The following is a 17,930-nucleotide window of genomic DNA, read 5'->3' as shown; positions in this document are numbered from 1 at the left end:
CACAGGATCTTGCTAAGTTACCAGTGCAGGCCTTAAACCTGTGATCCTCCTATTCTACCCTTCTGAGTAGTTGGAAGCACTGGTCCACACCGCCATGCCTAACCTAATCTCACACTGCCACACTGTTCTCTCCTGTTTCCTACATGTTGGCCTCATCCTACAGCAGACATCTCTCAGCATTTGTTGTGTGGCCCTTGTGGGGTCCCTTCTGCACTCATCCCTAGCTCACCTGAAGTTGCTACTGCAGGCTACTACTCTGAGCAACCCCATCTGGCCTCCCTCGTCTGGGTCAAACACTTCATGTCATTGCCAAGCTCTCTCTGCCCTTCCTAGTCTGGCTCTGGCCACTCTGGGTCATCATCAGCCAGGGTTCTGTCTCCCTGGCTCGAGATCCAAGAGAACAAGAATTCCTTTATTGTTGTGTCCACATGTCTGTCCATCCTGGTCATAGAGGAGGAGAGTGTGTGTTGAATGACTGAATGAAAGGGTGTCAGCCAGGAGGTCTCAGGAATGCACCCCGGACTCATGCAGAAATAACAGTTCTGGGTTCTTAGGAACAGAAGCAGGGTGGGGTTGGGAGGCGCTGAAAGTCCTGGATTGTTCAGGTCAGGAGTTGGTGGTCTGTCTATGAGATGGGACAGACGTGGCTCACATGGGCTTGGTCATGAACAAAGTATGTGGTATCAAGGACTGTCCTATCTTTTGGGGTGTCTCAGTAGTCTGGGGTGAAGGACTGAGTTGGGAGGAGGGAATGTTACCATCTCATAGCACAGAATGTGATGCAGAGGCAAGGAGCCAAATGTCCTCAGCCAGAGATGTCCCAGGCAGAAAGGTCTCACCCACATGGTGTGGGCTAGAAGGGAAAAGAGGAAACTGGGCCAGGACGATGGAGGAAAGGAGGTGGGGCACCTGGGTCACTAGATTTTTCTCTAAATTCTTGGTCAAAGCAGCTTAGTGAGATGGGAGGCAGGGAGGGAAGGGAGGAGGGCAGGGAAAAGAGGAAGATAGAGGAGATGGGGGAAGAAAGAGAGAGAAAGAGAAGAAGCAAGAGTAAGAGAGAGAAAGAGAGCAAGTACTGATGAAAGGGAGGGATGGAAGAGAGCGAGCAGGGGGGAAAAGAGAAGGAGAGGGAGAAGGGGAAATGGAAGGATGGGAGAAGAGGGGTGGATAGAGAGAAAGGGAGGAGGGGAGAGGGTTAAAAGTGAGGAGAGAGGGAGGGAGGAAGGCGAAGGGGGAGGAGAGGTAGAGAACTAGGGAGAGGGAAGGTTGGGAAGAGAAAGGGAGAAAGGGAGGGAGGGAAGGAGAGAGACGAAGGAAGAAAGGGGGAAGCAGAGAGAGAGGAGAGATAGAGAGAGAGAGAGAGAGAGAGAGAGAGAGAGAGAGAGAGAGAGAGAGAGAGATCCAGATCCTGTGCTACATCTCTGGCATCTGACCTAAAAAGATGCAAGAGGATTACGGATGAACTAGAACGGGTGGGCAGTGTGTCAGAGTAACTCTATGGCCTTCCCGGGGTTCCTAGAGGCCAAAGCTCAGGCTATGCCCTTGGGAGGAAGCAATGGAGGGTGAGAGACCTTGAAGGGTCTTAGAGAGGGCAGAGGATTGTTCAAACACGTGTGGTTGTGGGCTGGGGATGTCGCTCAGTGGTAGAGTCAGTGCCTAGCGTACAGGAAGCCTTGGGTCGGATCCCCAGCACTGCACATGTTTCACACAATGGCAGCAGAGCCTGCAATCCTAGCATGTGGGGTGTGAAAGCAGGAGGACCAGAAGTTCAAGGTCATCCTTGGTTATGTGGTGGGCAGTGAGGCCTCAGTGCTTCCCAAGACAAACAAAACAAAATAAAACAAAACAAAACAAAAACAATGTGGATGAGAGAGACCAAGATGGAGTCTAAGGAGAGGCGGGAATGGGCTGGGCTGAAGTCAGTGAAGAGAAGAAGAGCCATGGGAAGCTGAGGCTCTGTAGGATAGGCACCCAAAGGGTGGCAGAGACAAGAGAACAGAGGCAGAAGCCAGAAGCATGGGCCTCACTGAGGGGTGCTGTTAAGTGGGCTCAAATAAAGTTTTGAAGCAGGGTGGGGTGGGTGGTGAGATACTTGGAAGGGAAACAGAGGGAGATGGGGGGACAGAAAAAGATGGCAGACAGAAGGACAGACAGATGGACCAGAGAAGACAGGAGATGGGAATACCCAGACAGATCTCTAGAGACAAGAGCAGAGAGAGGGGCAGAACGAAGCAGAGAGAGGCAGAAGGGCATAAAAGATGGGACGGGCAGAAACAGCTGTGTGAGAAGCATCAGGCAGGGCATGGTGGCGGGTTTGTCTGTGATCCCAGCACTGGGCCATAGGGGAAGGACTGGAGGTTACAGGCCAGAATGGCTACAGGGTGAGACAGTCTCTTTTCAAAATGCCCCAAGAAAATAAACCAGGCACGGCGGGGCACACATCTGTAATCCTAGCACTAGGAGTTCAAGGTCAGTTTTGGCTATACAAGGAAGTTCCAGCACCAAATCAATTGGGGAAAAAATGAAAGAAAAGAAAAAAATAAAAAAGTGCCCCCTCTTCAAAACAACTCAGAGGAGACTAAACTGGATGCAAGCTAGGGTAACAAGTCCAAATGGACAGAGGGGTATGAGTAATTCGGATGGCTGCCCCCGTCCAGTCCCACGACACCTGCCACCCTCCCCACCCTGGCTGCTCCAACTGACCGGAGGCGGCAGGTGTGTGGGAAGGGACGCAACTGCCTGGCATAATGCAAATGAGGTCATGAATATGCAGCAGCTCATTGTCTGGCCCTGCCCCCACCCCCATCTGCTCAGGCCAGGCCCCTTGGGTTGCAGGCAGCTCAGACTTTTTATGGGGAGGAAAGGCAGGCCCCCTCCGTTACTCTAACTATCTCTAACACAACCTTCCTCACACCCAGAGCTCAGGAAAGCGGAGAGGAGAGAGGTCTAGCTCAGGTAACTGGCGTGTCTGGGGCTTACCTGGGTAGAAGTCTTTGGACTTAGATAGCTTGATGGTGGCTCCTGTCTCCTTCTGCAGCTGCACGATAGTCTGGCCACCTTTGCCAATGATGGAGCCGGCTGCGTAGCTGGGGATGAGCACCTTCAGGAAGTACTCGCCTTCCTCTGCAGGGCATACAGGGTGGGAGGAAGGGAGAGAGGGAAGGAGGGAAGGGTCCCATTTTAGGAAGGCACCTCCAGGAAGATCCCAGCATGGGCCCCAGCAAGGAAATCACAATGGCCATGACAACAGCCGAAGAAAGGCAGCACAGAACCATCTTCACTCGCTCACTCATTCCATCTTTTTTTTTTTTTTCTTCTTTGCAACCAAGTTTTTCTGTGCAGCCCTGGCAGGTCTGGAACACACTCTGCAGACCAGGCTGGTCTCAAGATCACAGAGATCTGCCTGCATCTGTCTCCCCAGTGCTGAGATTAAAGGTCACCATGCCTGACCCACATTCAATTTAATTTTTTTTGAGACAGACTCTCACATAGGCCAGGCTGGTCTCAAACTATGTAGCTGAGGATGGCTTTGAATTCCCCAAGTCTATGTCTCCCAAGTACTGGGATCACAGGAGTTCAGCATGACACCTAATTCAGACGGTGCTGGGGATGGAACTCACGGTCTCACACCTGCCAGGCGAGCACTCTGTCAACTGAGGCGCGTCCCCAGGACTTATTCCTTCATTCAACAATGGCTGAGCACCTGCTTGTGTACATACTTGGCACGAGTGTGTGGAAACAGCCATGAAGAAAACAGCAAAAGCTCCCTGCATTTTGTGTGCAAATAAGGCCATGAGAATTTGAGTAATCTAAGCTAGAGCTCAGAGAATCATGTTCTTCTGGAGAGCAGAGACTCTATGGTTCGTGCAGGATGGGAGGAAGTAGTATGAGCAAAAAGAAGCAGGAAAAGGGGTGGGGAGGATAGAGGAGTGCAAGATCAGAGAGAAAAGCCAGGAAAGGCCTTCCCCCAAGTGCATATTCTTAACACTATCACACACTTACTGTTTTAGGGTACTGGGTATTGAATTGAGGGTCTCTTGCAAGTACTTTATTACTAAACCTCACTCCCAGCCCCTCACTGGGGGATTCTAGGCAGGGGCTCTACCACTGAGCTGTGCCCCAGTCCCCTTTAAAATTTTTGGGACAGGGTCTCACCAAGTTGCCTAAGGCTGGTTTTGAACTCACTCTGTAACCTATGCAACCACTCGACTTGGGGATTAAGTCTCCTGCCTCAGCTTTGAACTGAGATGACAGTCCTCTGGCCATCAGACCCAGTCTGAGTAGGCATATTTCCTCTTCATTCCTCTGCAGCACCTGCCAAACAATTCCACTGGAAGTACTTCACAAACATCAGTTACTTTGATTCTCACACTGGCCCTGTAAAGAAACTCATTCTACAGATAAAGAAACAAGGTTAATGAAGAATCATCCCGGAGTCACTGAGCTGGGTAGGGTACAGAGCTGGAATGTGAACTCGGCCTGGCTCTGGAGTCCATGTCCTGGGCTATCATCACTGAGGTACAATAGAGGAGGTGAGCCACAGGGCAAAAGGGAAGAACCTGAGAGGAGGGTGTGTGAGTCCTTAGGAAAATCAAGGAGGTGATTGGTCAGGTGGGAGGGAAGAGGGTGCTGGTGCAGTGGGAAGCTGGTGAGCCACGGTAATGTCTTTGGCTCTTACTCCAAGCGGGATGGGAGGATCAAGGGGGTGTGAACTAATTTGGGGTTTGAGAACATTTCTCTGGGGCCAGCAAGATGGCTCAGCGGCAAAAGGAGCTTGCTGCCAAGTCTGATGACTTCAGTTCAATTCCCAGGACACACACTGTGGAAGGAGAGACCTGACTCCTACAAGATGTTCTCTGGTGCGTGTGCATGCATGTGCATACACACAGAGGTAAATAAATAAGCAAAAACATGATTTTGAGGCAGTGTCTCTCTATTACATAGCCCTGGCTGTCCTGGAAACCACTGTGTAGACCAGGCTCATAGACATCCAATTGCACCTCTCTCTAAGTTCTGGGATTAAGGCATGTGCCACCCTGTCTGCCTTTGGGCTACAGATACAGCAGAGTGCTTTGCCTAGCATGCTTGAAGCCTTAGGCTTAACCCCCAATACCACAGAAATCAAGCGTGGTGGTGCACACACCTATGATCCCAGCACCCGGGAGGCAGAGGCAGGAGGTCAGGACTCTCCGCGGCTACACAATATGTTTGAGGTCAGCCTGTGCTATATGAGACCCCATCTCAAAAACAAGACAAAACAAGAATGTTCCTGTGATGCTGATGACAGGAGCAGATTGCATGGATAGGAGTGAAGGAGACAGTGTTACCAGAGGTGAGGGACACTGGGCTGACTTAGGGAGCCACGACAGAGGAAATGGACAAGGGCTGGACTGAGGATTCTCACTTCGTACATGGTTGGGGAGTGCATACATGTCTGCAGGTGTGTCTGCATGTATGCAGTGACAGCAGGCTAGCACGGGATGTTCTCGTTTTTTGAGAGAGACCTCATTGGTTTGAAACTCAATCACTGTGTAGGCTAAGTTTACCTTATACAGACCAGAGAACAACTGTGGGCGTCAGTTCTCTCCTCTCACTGTGGGGAACCCTGAGGACTGAACTAAGGTCATCAGGCTTGACAGCAAGCATCTTTACCTGCTAGGCCATTTTTCCCCCTGTGTAGCCCTGGCTATCCCAATCTCTGTAGACCAGCCTGGTCTTGAACTCAGAGATCCATCTGTCTCTGCCTCCCAAGTGCTGGGTGTAGAGAGAGCCCGCCTTTTGGGGGCGGGACGGCCTCGGGCAAATGTCCCACTAAATCATCTTGCTGACTTCTGGGCAATCATTCTTAGAGACCAATGTCCTTGGTAATGCAGCCATGCATAAAACACCTAGTTACCACATCCTTAAGGCAAACCTCTAACCTAACTCTCAGCTTCTAAACTACAGCCTTTGCAGTGGGAGGCCTTTGGTGACACACCCTGCTATTCAACTTTGCTTCCCATCACCCATGGGCACCAGAGTCACTGTTCTTTTACTTCTTCGAATATTACCTGCTCCTTCCCACCCCCAGGCCTTTGCGGATGTCCTCTGCCTGGCACTTCCTCTCTATCTTGTCATTTGGGGGCTTCACTGCAACACTGTTTATTCTCACAACCTTTCCTGGAACACTGAGAATGGAGAGCCCCCCCCCACAAACACCTTGAACCCTCTGTCACACAGGGCCAACATGAACCACATCAACGGAGTGCACCTCTGTGTCCCTTGCACTGTGTGACAGCACACAGTAGGCTGGGGATAAAAGTGGGAAAAGAAAGGAAGCCATTCTGCTTCTAAGGCTTAAGAGCCTTACTTGTTTCCCAGGGATTTCAACTTTTTCTTTTAAGTATAGGATGTCTAATTTTACCATCAAACATGAAACCTCAACTGGTAGTATGGTTAGCAAAGCTGCCCCCCAGAGCAGATAAAAGAACTGTTATTTGTAGTTGGGAGGTGTGGCTCAGTGGTAGAGCCCCTGCCCAGAATCCCCCAGTGAGGGGTGGGGTGTGGCTCAGTGGTAGAGCCCCTGCCCAGAATCCCCCAGTGAGGGCTGGGGTGTGGCTCAGTGGTAGAGCCCCTGCCTAGAATCCCCCAGTGAGGGGTTGGGGTGTGGCTCAGTGGTAGAGCCCCTGCCTAGAATCCCCCAGTGAGGGGCTGGTGTGTGGCTCAGTGGCTCATGGCTCAGAGACTTGCCTAGAGTACATCAGTGTGAAGCATCTGCCTACCACGTTCCAGGTCCTGAGTTCCACTCCTAGTGTTGCACAAACTATAGAAAGCTGATCTGGATGGGTAGGTGTTAAATTCTTTCCTCCTCAGCATGGGTCCTTCAGAGTGAGGGTTCTGGGTTCCTACTACGTTTTGTATAGTGGTGTGGGGTACAGTGGCTGGACTTAGCCTTCTAAGCATAAGGAGGAAGTCAAGAATAAATGGGTTTTATTGAGCCCAAGGCAATCCTCTTAAAATGGCCTAATCAGACCACTAAGCCTATTAGGTAATTAACCCCCCTCCTCAGCCCAGGGAAACTTCTCATCCATCATTGGACCCCTGCTCAATTCACTTTCTTTCTTTTATCCCCCCTTACTTTTTTTTTTTTATGCAGCTTAGCCTTGTATCCTAGGCTGGCCTCAAATTCATAATCCTCCTGCCTCAGTCACTCAGGTGCTGCACTGACAGGCTACATCAAGATGACTATCTCTCCTAGGTTCCCTTTGGATGCTCTCAAGTGTCTATCTCTGAAAGCTGGGCTGTCCACACCTCATTCCCTCTGTCCTGGACTCCCTCAAGCTCCAGCTGGGGACTTCCATACAGAGCAGACAGGCAATCCCAAGTGAACCGTGAATTTTGTTATTGAAAGTCTGGATGGCAGATGGGTGGTGGTGGTGCATGCCTTTAATTCCAGTACTCAGGAGGCAGACACAGGCAGATCTCTGTGAGTTTGAGGCTAGCCTGGTCTACAAAGCGAGTTTCAGGCTAGGCTTCAAAGCTACACAGAGAAACCTGACTTTAAAAACAAAACAAACACACAAACAAAAAACAAAAAGAAAAGAAAAGGAAGTCTGTATGGCTTTGGATACTTCATCCCACATCTTTTCTGGCCTCAGTTTCCTAACAGTAAAATTGGGGACACAGTAGCACTGACTCTCAGGGGACATAATCATGCGCTTAACAATGAACCGGGAAGTAGCTGGAATGTTCTGGGCACACAGCACTTACACACACCATATGCCACCTATCATCACTACCCTTTGTTGTCTATGTGTTGTTTTTGAGACTGGCAGTCTGTCCTGAAACTCACTCTGTAAACCAGCTCTCCAACTCCCAGAGATCCTCCTGCTTCAACCTTTCAAGAGCTTGTAGTAAAGTCCTGTTCAGTGCTCAGCACAGAATGGGTGCTCTCTGGGTAGAAAACCAATGCTTGAAGTTGGGGGGGTTTGTTGGGAGGTAGGAGAAAGAGGGGGAACTCTTTCCCTTACCATCTTGTCTACCCAAACTGTGCCCCACTTTTTGGAAGAGAAATGATTTCTTTTAGCCCACCCTCTCTCTGTATGTATGTATGCAGCACACATAGAGATCAGAGAATAATCTGTGGCTGCCAGTTCTTTCCCTCTGCTTAGGACATCACAGGCAGTAGTACATGCCTTACCAGCTGAGTCATCTCACCTGTTCTTTTACTTTCTTTCTGTGGTTCTAAAGATTGAATTGAACTTAGGGCTTCCTATATACTAGACAAGTGCTCTACCACTGAGCCACACCCCAGCCCCTCACTGGGGGATTCTAGGCAGGGGCTCTACCACTGAGCCACACCCCAGCCCCTCACTGGGGGATTCTAGGCAGGAGCTCTACCAGTGAGCCATGCCCCTAACCCCCACGTAGGTAGATTTTAAGCAAGTGCTCTACCACTAAGCTATATTTTCCAGCCTTCTTTTTAGTTTTTTGAGATAGGCTCTAAATTATCCAGAATGACCTTCAATACACACACCTCCTCGCCTCAGTCTCCAGAGCAGCTGGAATTACAAGCCAGTGCTTTCCCACCATGCCTGGGGATGGCCTCTTGATACAAGAGAAACTCCACACCTAGTTTCCTGTCTGGAACCTCTCTAGTACCTCCCTTTGTAGAGTGTTGTCATTACAGTTTGTTTGTTCCCCTCACCTGTGTGTGTGTCTGTGCATGTGTGCACGTGTGCGTGTGTGCATGTGTGTGTACGTGTGCATGGGTGCCACGGCAGGAGTATGGAGGTCAGAGAATAACTTTGTGGAGCCGATTGTCTCCCTGCTACCATGTGGGTCCTGGGGAGTGAACTCAGATCATCAAGCTTATTAGGAAGTTTTGTTTTTAATCCGCTGAGCCATCTCACCAGCCCTCTAGCTTTCTTCTTCCATATACTTGATTTCTGCCCTCCTATGCACTCCCGAGTCACGACATCTCTCCTTCTCCTCTTCTTTCCCCCACTTTCTGCAAGGAGCTCCCCTTGAACAGCTGCCCAATTCCCATGCTTGCATTAGATCCTGGGGATAGAGCAGGAGGCCCACACAGACAATTAATTTTTCCTTAAACTTTTAAGACACAGAAACACATTTATTTAAAGGGGCAAATTCTGGACCAGCAAGATGGCTCAAGAGATTTCAAGTCAGGTATGGCTGTGCATGTCCTGTATCTTAGTATTCAAGAAGCTGAAGTATTTGAAATGTCCAGTCCAGCCTGGATTGCAGAGGGAGTTTCTGTTTTAAAAAACCCACCAAACCCAAACCACTGGGGTTCCATCCCTCAGTTCCACTGTGTGGAAGAAGAGAATTGACTCTTTAGGCCGTTCTTTGAATTCTTTGACCCCCGCTTGTGCATCACCTCATAGGTACACACATGCACACGCACGCGCGCACACACACATTCTTAGTGAATATCTAATTAACTAAATAAATGTAATGAAAACAAACAACGGTGCTGGAAGGGACACAGAGAGCACAACAGGGCATGATGGGACACACCTGTAATTCAAGCACCCAAGAAGCATTAACAGGAGAGTCAGGATAACACAAGCCTGGACCACAGAGAGAGCTGCAGGCCTACCTACCCAACATGAGACCCTGTCTCCGAAAAGAAAAACAAGAACAAAACCCAAACAAAACAAAATATAGCCAAGTTTCTCTCAGATGTAGAATCCATCTAATTATCGGGATTGTGGATGTACTCAGAGGTAGTTGCTTGTCTAGCATGTATGATGTCCTATGTTCAATCCCCAGCACCATGGAAGCTGGGCACAGTGGCACACACCTGTAATGTTAACATTTGGGTAACAGGAGAATCAAGAGTTCAAGGTCATGCTGGGCTACTTACAGAGCTTAAGGGGAGCCTGGACTACTTAAGACCTTGTCTCAAAAAAGTATGTATGTATATATGTGTGTATGTATGATCCATCCATACATCTATCATCCATATAAGACATGAAGTCAGAAGAACCATTGGTATTGGGGAAGAAAGGGAGGGACAAGAGAGGGTAACTGAGGGTAAGTATGAACAGAGCACAACGGTATACTTATGAAAATGTCACAACAAGGGGCCAGTCAGATGCCTCATCAGGTAAAGGCATTTGCCACCGAACCTAACAACTCGAGCTTAATCCCTGGGACCCACAAGGTGCAAGTAGAGAACCGCTATTCTCAGACCTCCACACACGCACATATATCCACACACATTCTAGTATTCATGTGTGCACATGTGCACACACACAAAATGAATGAAAGTATAAATTTAAAATGTTAAAAATTCACAATAAGACTCATTGCTTCACCCACAAAAAAAAAAATCTGAAAGAAAATAATCCACCAAAAGAGTAGTTGGGATGATGAAGGTGGATGGAATTAATACAGGCCAATTGGTATAAGATAACACCACTTTAATATAAAAAACACACTCACGCAACTGAAGTTCCCGCGATGCCCAGAAACAGGAAACAGGAAGAAAGGGTCACCAGTGTCTGTGCACGCCAATATATATACATTTGCCCGAGGCCGTCCCGCCCCCAAAGGGCGGGCTCTTTCTACAGGATGAGATTTTAAAACCCCTGCCAATAATTACAGTTGTGCAGGTGGCAATGGTTTTTCCTCTTTTCAACATAACTCACAATAGCCAAAAAGAAAATAAAAGCACTCGCGGGTGATGAGCCCTCCTGACTGTAGAAACTCAAAAACATTAACTCCAGGAGTTCCCACTGTGGACCTCAGGCTAGCACCTGTCCTTTCTAGAAACTTCCACCTAGCCTTCCTGCTTGGGGTGTGTCACACCATGGAGTCCCACCTCTTTTGGGAAGGAACCAGGCCTCTGTCTGCTACCACAAAGGAAGAGTCGTTGACCTTGGCTGAACCTGGAACCCCCAGACTTCACAGGCCTTCCTTTCCCTGTCTGAACAACCAACCCTGAACTTTCTGTGCCTGCGAGGAAGCTCTGCCAGAGGCCAGAGCTCGCCCTTGTCCACTCCCAGCCTATTCTAAGTAGCTCCTTTGGGATTCCTGCAGTTCCCAGAGCCCAGTGACAGGGAAGCTGAGGAGGAAAACCTCCATGCCCCTTTTGCACCCATCTCCTCCAGGGCTGCAATGTCAAGCATGGCCACCTCAAGACAAAGCTGGCTCAGCTGACTCCTGTCTACTATGCCCCTGGCCAACTCTTCCCTTCATGCCCAACCCCCTCATGATGCCTCCAGTCCACTTAACCAGTCCACTGCCTTAACAAATACAGTTTGTCTACCCGAGAGATAAGAGTGAACTCACTGTCACAGAGTGGATCCTGTAAGGTGACTTAGTTCCCTAGGGGATCACCAGTGACAAAATTAGAGTCCAGGCTGAGGTAGTGCTACACATTTCTAATCTTAAGACTCAAGAGACAGAGGCAGGAGGATTGCTGCAAGTTCAAAGCCAGGCTGGGCTACACACCTAGACTATCCAAGGTTACAAAACTCTTGTCTTGATACAAAACAAGAGAAAACACCACATGCACACGTGTACAAACCAAAAAGCTTTTGAGACTTGAGAGGGACAGCTCAGTGGTTAAAAGTATTTGCTGTGCAACCATGGGAATCTGAGTCTGGATTCTAGCACCTATACAAAAAGTCTCACACTCAAATATGCCTTCAACCCAGTGCTGTGGTGGGTGGAGACGCGAGGCTTGCTGGTGCTTGCCTGCTGTCAGCCTAGCTGAGAAAAGCAAGATCCGTGTTCAAGCAGAGACCCCAGCTCAAAAGAATAAGGCAGAAGGTGATAGAGGAGACATGGAGATCTTCCTCTAACGCGCGCGTGCGCACACACACACACACACACACACACACACGCACATGCACGCGCACACACACACACGCACACACATACACACGCACAAATGCATGTACATGTGCACACAAGCACGCACACATGCACACACACAGCATGCACATGGTATCAAAGAAGCACACATCTTAGAGAGGTGGTTTTGGGTGATACCAGGTCTAGAGGGAACCAAAGTTGGGGTGTTGTCCTCATGGTACCTGTTCTTGGTGGGGGTTGGGAATGTCACTGGAAACATCAGGAGAGGATGTTACCAGGGAAAGTCAAGTGACATCAAGGTTATGGTATGGAAGCATGTGCTAGGGAGGGGTTGAACATCAGGGCATTTGGGGTCCCCTTATACACAATCATGTGCCAATTTGTGCAGAAGAGCAAGTTATCTGGATTGTGCTTGCTCAGAGTGACATCCTGAAGATGTGACACTATCAGAGAGACCAAGAGACCAGTGCAGTGGGCCTGGAGACACGGGGTAGGGCACTTGCCTAGCGTATATGAAGTCCTGGGTCCAATTCTATAGCATACCAAAACAGAAGAAAAGAGGGCGGGGGGGGGGGAAGAAGGGCGGTGCTGGCAGGATGGCTTACCAAATGGAGGTAAGCCTGCCACCAAATCCAACCTGAGTTTGATGCCTGGGACCCATACCATGGAAGGAGAGAACCAGCTTCCACAAGCTGACCTGATGTGCCCCATCCACTTGAACGAATAAATATAATAAGATTGTAAACAAAACAAATCAAACAAAAAGCAACAGTGAAGCCCCCTTAGGCGACTTTCCCTTTATTGACAAAAAACAAGACAAAAAATGGCTATTCTGGGACTGAAGAGATGGCAAGCCAGTTAAGAGGGCATTCTGTCTTGGCAAATGTCTGGAATGCCATTGGCAGTACCCACATCTGGTAGCTTACAACTGCTAGTAACCCCAGCTCTGGGGGGATCTCACACCTCTGGCCTCTGAGGGTACACACACACAAGCATATGCACACACACAATTTAAAACAATAAAGCTATTTTTTAAAAAAGGATTATCCTTCCACATTCTCGGTAGGTAGAATCACAAGCACAATAGATGGGGTGGCTCATTTGTGACAATATACGCCAGCAAGAAGCCTGGAGTTTGGATCCCCAGGACCCACACGGATGTGGGGGCAGTTATCATGTCTAGGCTCACAGGGAATTTCAGTAACTAGAGAGAACCGCCCAGTTCCGCCCAGTTCAGTCAGTTTATCTAGAGCAGTAAATCCCACTGACCCCATTTTCCAGAGGGGAGACTGAGGCTTGGAGCATTAATAGCCCTTGCTGAGAGTCCCATGCCAAATACACCATGGCAGAATGCCTTGAACCTTGCAAGGTTTCCTTTCACAACTTTTTGTTTAAGTTTTAGATTTATTTATTTTATATGTATAAGTGATTTGCTTAAGGGAGCACATGCGAGAAAAACACTCAGAGACATAAATCTTAAAAAAAAAAAAAAAGTTTGCTGGCACTGTTGGTATGTGGACCACATGTGAGCCTAGTGCCCTCAGAACTCAGAAGAGGGCAGTGGGTCCCCAGGAACTGTAGTTCTTAACTCTTAACTGCTGAGCCATCTTTCCAGTTCGCATCCACCCAGAGCTCAGAGCTCTTGTCCTGGTGGCGTGTGCGTGTGTGTGTGTGTGTGTGTGTGTGTGTGGTGGGGAGGGATTCTGGGATTGAGATCTGGGTGAGGAGGTCCTGGAGTATGAGTTATGTCTGTGCCTGCAGATGGTGGGCCAGACGAGATTATCAGGTCACTATAGTTAGCGCTGAAGAATTACAGTCTGCCCTACAAGTGACACTCTGTTAAATTCATTTTTTATTATTGTGTGTGCGCATGATGTATGTGTGGGCCTGTGGGCCATGATATATGCACGGAGGGCGGAGGGATCACATCCACATGATTAGGATTATGCAGCAAGCACCTGTACCAGCTGAGCCAATTGAGGCTTTCTGTGGGGGCATTAAGTCTACCAGACAGTTCCCCTGCCCCAAACCTCTGTGCCTTGGACATGCTAGGCAAGTATTTGATTGCCGAGTCACACTCCCAGCCCCTCACTGGGGGATTCTAGGCAGGGGCTCTACCACTGAGCCACACCCCAGTCTCTCGCTGGGGGATTCTAGGCAGGGGCTCTACCACTGAGCCACACCCCAGCCCCTCATTGGGGGAGTCTAGGCAGGAGCTCTACCATAGTGGCATGCACCCAGGCTCCTACTAGCAGGGGCTCTACCACTGAGCCACACCCCAGCCCCTCATTGGGGGAGTCTAGGCAGGAGCTCTACCATAGTGGCATGCACCCAGGCTCCTACTAGAGGATTTTAGGCAAAGGCTGCATAGCTGAGCTACATCCCCAGACCCATTTTTATTGGTTTATTCATTTTACTGTTTTTTGTTTTTTTTTTTAACTTTTGAGACAGGGTCTGGCTATGCAGTTCAGGATGGCCTTGAACTTTCAATCATATCACCTTAACTTCTCTCTCTACAGCTGGGATTACAGGCAGTTTTTTAATGTCTTCAAATAACTCCCGAGGTTGGATTTTCTTCCAGTTTCTTGCCCTGAGTAACATCCTTTTCCTCCCAGTGGCATTTGTCACCCAGCCAGGTATCCAGACACCTGTCAGAGGAGCCACTAGCTCCTGTCCCTCCCACCCCCATTGCCCTAACGAGTTTGTTTGGTCTGCTATCACCTGTGATGCCCTAGTCGAGCCCTTCACTCTGTGAACCTTAGTGTCCTCTTTAACAGGGCATCTGCCATAGACTCTGTCCACACAGCAGAGCCAGCCTCGCAAGTTCAAATCATAGTCCTGTTTCTTCTTAGTTGAGTGTTCTTGCCCAAGTTTCCAAGCCTTTCTATGCTTCAGCTGTTCATTTGAAAGATGGGTATCGGAATTGGAAGAATCCAATGACCCATGTCCAATAGTTTCCACAATACTTGCTGGCACCATAAATGTTAGCCGTGACTATAATTTATTGATATTTTTGCATCATAGCATGTGGGGAGAATGAGATGGAATTGCATGTCAGGCATTAAGCAATGATATGCTAGCCATTATGACATCAGTGTCATTATTGTTAAGTCTGCATTTGGAAGCTGGGGACACAGAAGCTCAGAAAGGGTTAGCCAAGCATCTCACAGTCACCACTGTCCTCCATTGAAAGGAACCAGTGAGCTGGGTGGTGGTGGTATACGCCTCTAATCCCAGCACTTGGGATGCAGAGACAGGAAGATCTCTGTGAGTTCGAGGCCAGCCTGGTCTACAGAGGGAGTTCAGGATAGGCTCCAAAGCTACAGAGAAACCTGTCTCGAAAAACAAAACAAAACAAAAAAGAACCAGCAATTTTGAGATCAAAGTCACCAATACTTGCCTTGCTTTAGGGTATTTTTCTCAATAGAGAACTGTTCTTTTGTATTTCCTGGCCTCAGTTTCCCCAAATACAGTCTAGAGGTGGAGAAGGGTCTGCAGGCTATAATCCCTAAAGACTCCACTTAGTTTTGCCACTGTAGAAGGAAACATGAAATCCCAAGTCTCCCTGACCTGCAGCCAGTGAGTCCAGAGTTCAATAAATCCTGTATCTGCCACTTAAGAGCCCTGTGACCTTGGATAAGCTGTTTCATCTCACTGAGCCTTGGTTTCCCTCACTGGTCAACACACACCACACACACACACACACACACACAGAGAGAGAGAGAGAGAGAGAGAGAGAGAGAGAGAGAGAGAGAGAGAGAGAGAGCCCCCCCAACACCTTCAATAATCTCTTCAGGGGTTGTATTGAGAAATCCACCCAGATCTCAGAGCCTGCCTGGTGGGAGTGAGCGCCACAAGCAGCACTGGAAGGGACCTTCGTTAGTAGTCACTCACGACAGTTGCCGCCTAGCCAAATCTGGGTTCCTGATCCTTTCTGGGACTGGCAACAGCAGCAGGCAGGAAGGAAGAAAGGAAGCCGGCTTTGGACATTTTCATGTGTGTGCTGGGGGTGGGTGCAGGAAGACTGGGCAGGAAATTCTCTCCCACCCTCCCCCAACTTCCCTTTCCTTCAATTTCTGCTGAGCACCCTCCCAGGCATTCAAGGGATCTTGGAATCCTGACCCACCTGATTTGAGGTGAGGTGGCCTGGGTTGAGAGAAAGAAGTGGGGGCTCCCTGTATTCCAGGGGAGGTAGTGGGGAGTCGGCACCTGACTGTCAGTGAGCCAAGCTAGAGGAAGGTTATAGACACTCTTTGCTCAAGACAAAATGAAGAGGGGATTTTAAGATCACGTGAGAGAATCTATCTATTTTGGGGTCTCCTTCCTATCAGAGAGCTGGAGAGCTCCTAGGATCCCCCTTCTCTCATGGCCCACGTTTCCTGCACCCACTAGCATCAAGGGTAGCACCTCGAGTCCCCTGCTTAGCGTGGCCTTTTCTGCTCTGCACACACACCTCTCGCAGATGGTACACATAGAGGGTCTGTCCGTTCTGCGTTGCCCACATGTCTCTGAGGTGTCTCACATACACACGCATACACGTTGTCACACCCCACATCTTCCCCGCAGCTCTGATGTAACACACCCAGCTATTCTACACACACCTCTCTGTTACATACACACCATCTCCCAGATCCAGGGTGTCTGTCCTAAGCATACATCCCTAGTCACTTGGAAGTCCATTTTTTGCTTTCCTTGTGAACACACCCTCAATGGGTTTCACTGAACCATAAGCCCCAGCTCTCTTTTCATACCCTCAACCACCCCCAGTTACACACCCCCTCTGATGTCACCGTTGCACACCTCCATGTGTCACACCCAACCATAGCCTCTCTGGAGTCACACCCACACCCTTTTCCTTGTCACATCCCTGCATCAGCTTTTCCTGGTCCCACTCCACCCCATACGCATCGGTAACCCACATGTAGCACCTTTCCCCAATCCACACATATTCCCATGGTTCACACCCCGAGTCCATCCTTTCTTCCTCCCTACACACCCCCTTGCATGTTACACACACCCCTCTCACTCATGTGTCACAGTACAAGAACCCCCTCCGGAGTGACAAGCACATACCTTCCCGTGTCACACATCCACGCTGAAGGGTCTCATATCCAGCCGTGTCTTTTACACACACACTCACACCCACTACCCTGTCATATCCATGGTCTCTTAATGTCGCATATCCAGGCCCCACAGGACCCACACAGATACACACACCTGTCCTGGCCTTTCATCTCTTTCCCCTCCAGTTTTACACACCCACCCTTTCCTCCATGTCACCCAACACACCCACCCAGCTTGTCCCCACGCATGGTCTCGCATACAGTCCACACCCGCCCCTTTCCGGGACAGCCCTTGCTCAGGACATCCCCAGGGAGGGAGGTTCAGAAGCTCCCGGTCCACAGGCCTGTCTCTACTCCTTCCCCTCCCCCAACCGGGATACGCAAACCCGGGGGAACACCCCTGTCCCGAAAGGGTCACATCACACACCCCTCAAGGACACACTGGCTCCAGAAGGGACCCACGCCCCTCATCCTTGACTCCCCCCCACCCCACAAGGACACTTACCACCCCCCTCCCCCCAGTCCCTCTCGTCGCAGACAAAGCTCTCAGCCCCAGGGGCCTCGGCGACAAGAGAAAGGGGTCCGTCCTGGTCCCCAGCTCCTCGTGGAGGACCGCCCCTTCCCTCTCCGGAGCACTTGCACCTGCCAGCCAGGGATGTGGGGGGGGGGATGATGGAGGACGGCGATGCCCCCTTCGGCGCGCGATTCCCCCACGCCCCACGCCGCGGTCCCGCAGCCCTGCCTCACCTCCCGTGTTGCTGCGCTTGGTGCAGACCACCTCGGGGGGCGTCTCGAGGGGCCTCTTGCGGGAATCCGGGGCCTCGGGCTCCATGGGGGGGGCCTGGGGCGGCGGCTGCTGCTGCTGCGGCGGCTGCGGCGGCGGCTCTTCCGGGCTCTGCAGCTTCCTGCTCACGCGGGGACGGAGGCCGCGGCCGCGGGAGCCCCCGGCGGCGGCTGCTGGCGGCGAAGGCGCCCTCTCCAAGCGCGGCAGCTCTAGCAGGAGAGCCGCAAGCTCAAGTCCATCCCCGCTGCCCTCCCACA

At 50.2% G+C, this 17,930-nt stretch overlaps 1 protein-coding gene across 1 annotated transcript in view; it reads right to left on the bottom strand.

Annotated features, from left to right (window-relative positions):
* Positions 1-17,767, bottom strand: part of Nova2 (NOVA alternative splicing regulator 2) — a 33,109-nt gene extending 15,342 nt beyond the window's left edge. Inside the window, exons 1-2 of the mRNA XM_005370253.3 lie at positions 17,637-17,767; positions 2,980-3,123 (exon numbers count right to left, since the gene is read on the bottom strand). Of these exons, the coding sequence (XP_005370310.1) occupies positions 2,980-3,123; positions 17,637-17,721 (229 nt within the window). The 5' untranslated portion in view covers positions 17,722-17,767. The remainder of the gene's footprint in view (positions 1-2,979; positions 3,124-17,636) is intronic.
* Positions 17,768-17,930: the final 163 nt, after the last annotated feature.

The sequence above is a fragment of the Microtus ochrogaster genome, unplaced genomic scaffold (assembly GCF_000317375.1).
Source record: "Microtus ochrogaster isolate Prairie Vole_2 unplaced genomic scaffold, MicOch1.0 UNK74, whole genome shotgun sequence".
In the NCBI taxonomy this organism is placed as follows: Eukaryota; Metazoa; Chordata; class Mammalia; order Rodentia; family Cricetidae; genus Microtus; species Microtus ochrogaster.
The sequence above is the reverse complement of the archived record's forward strand: the minus strand, read 5'-3'. Positions and strand labels throughout refer to the sequence as shown.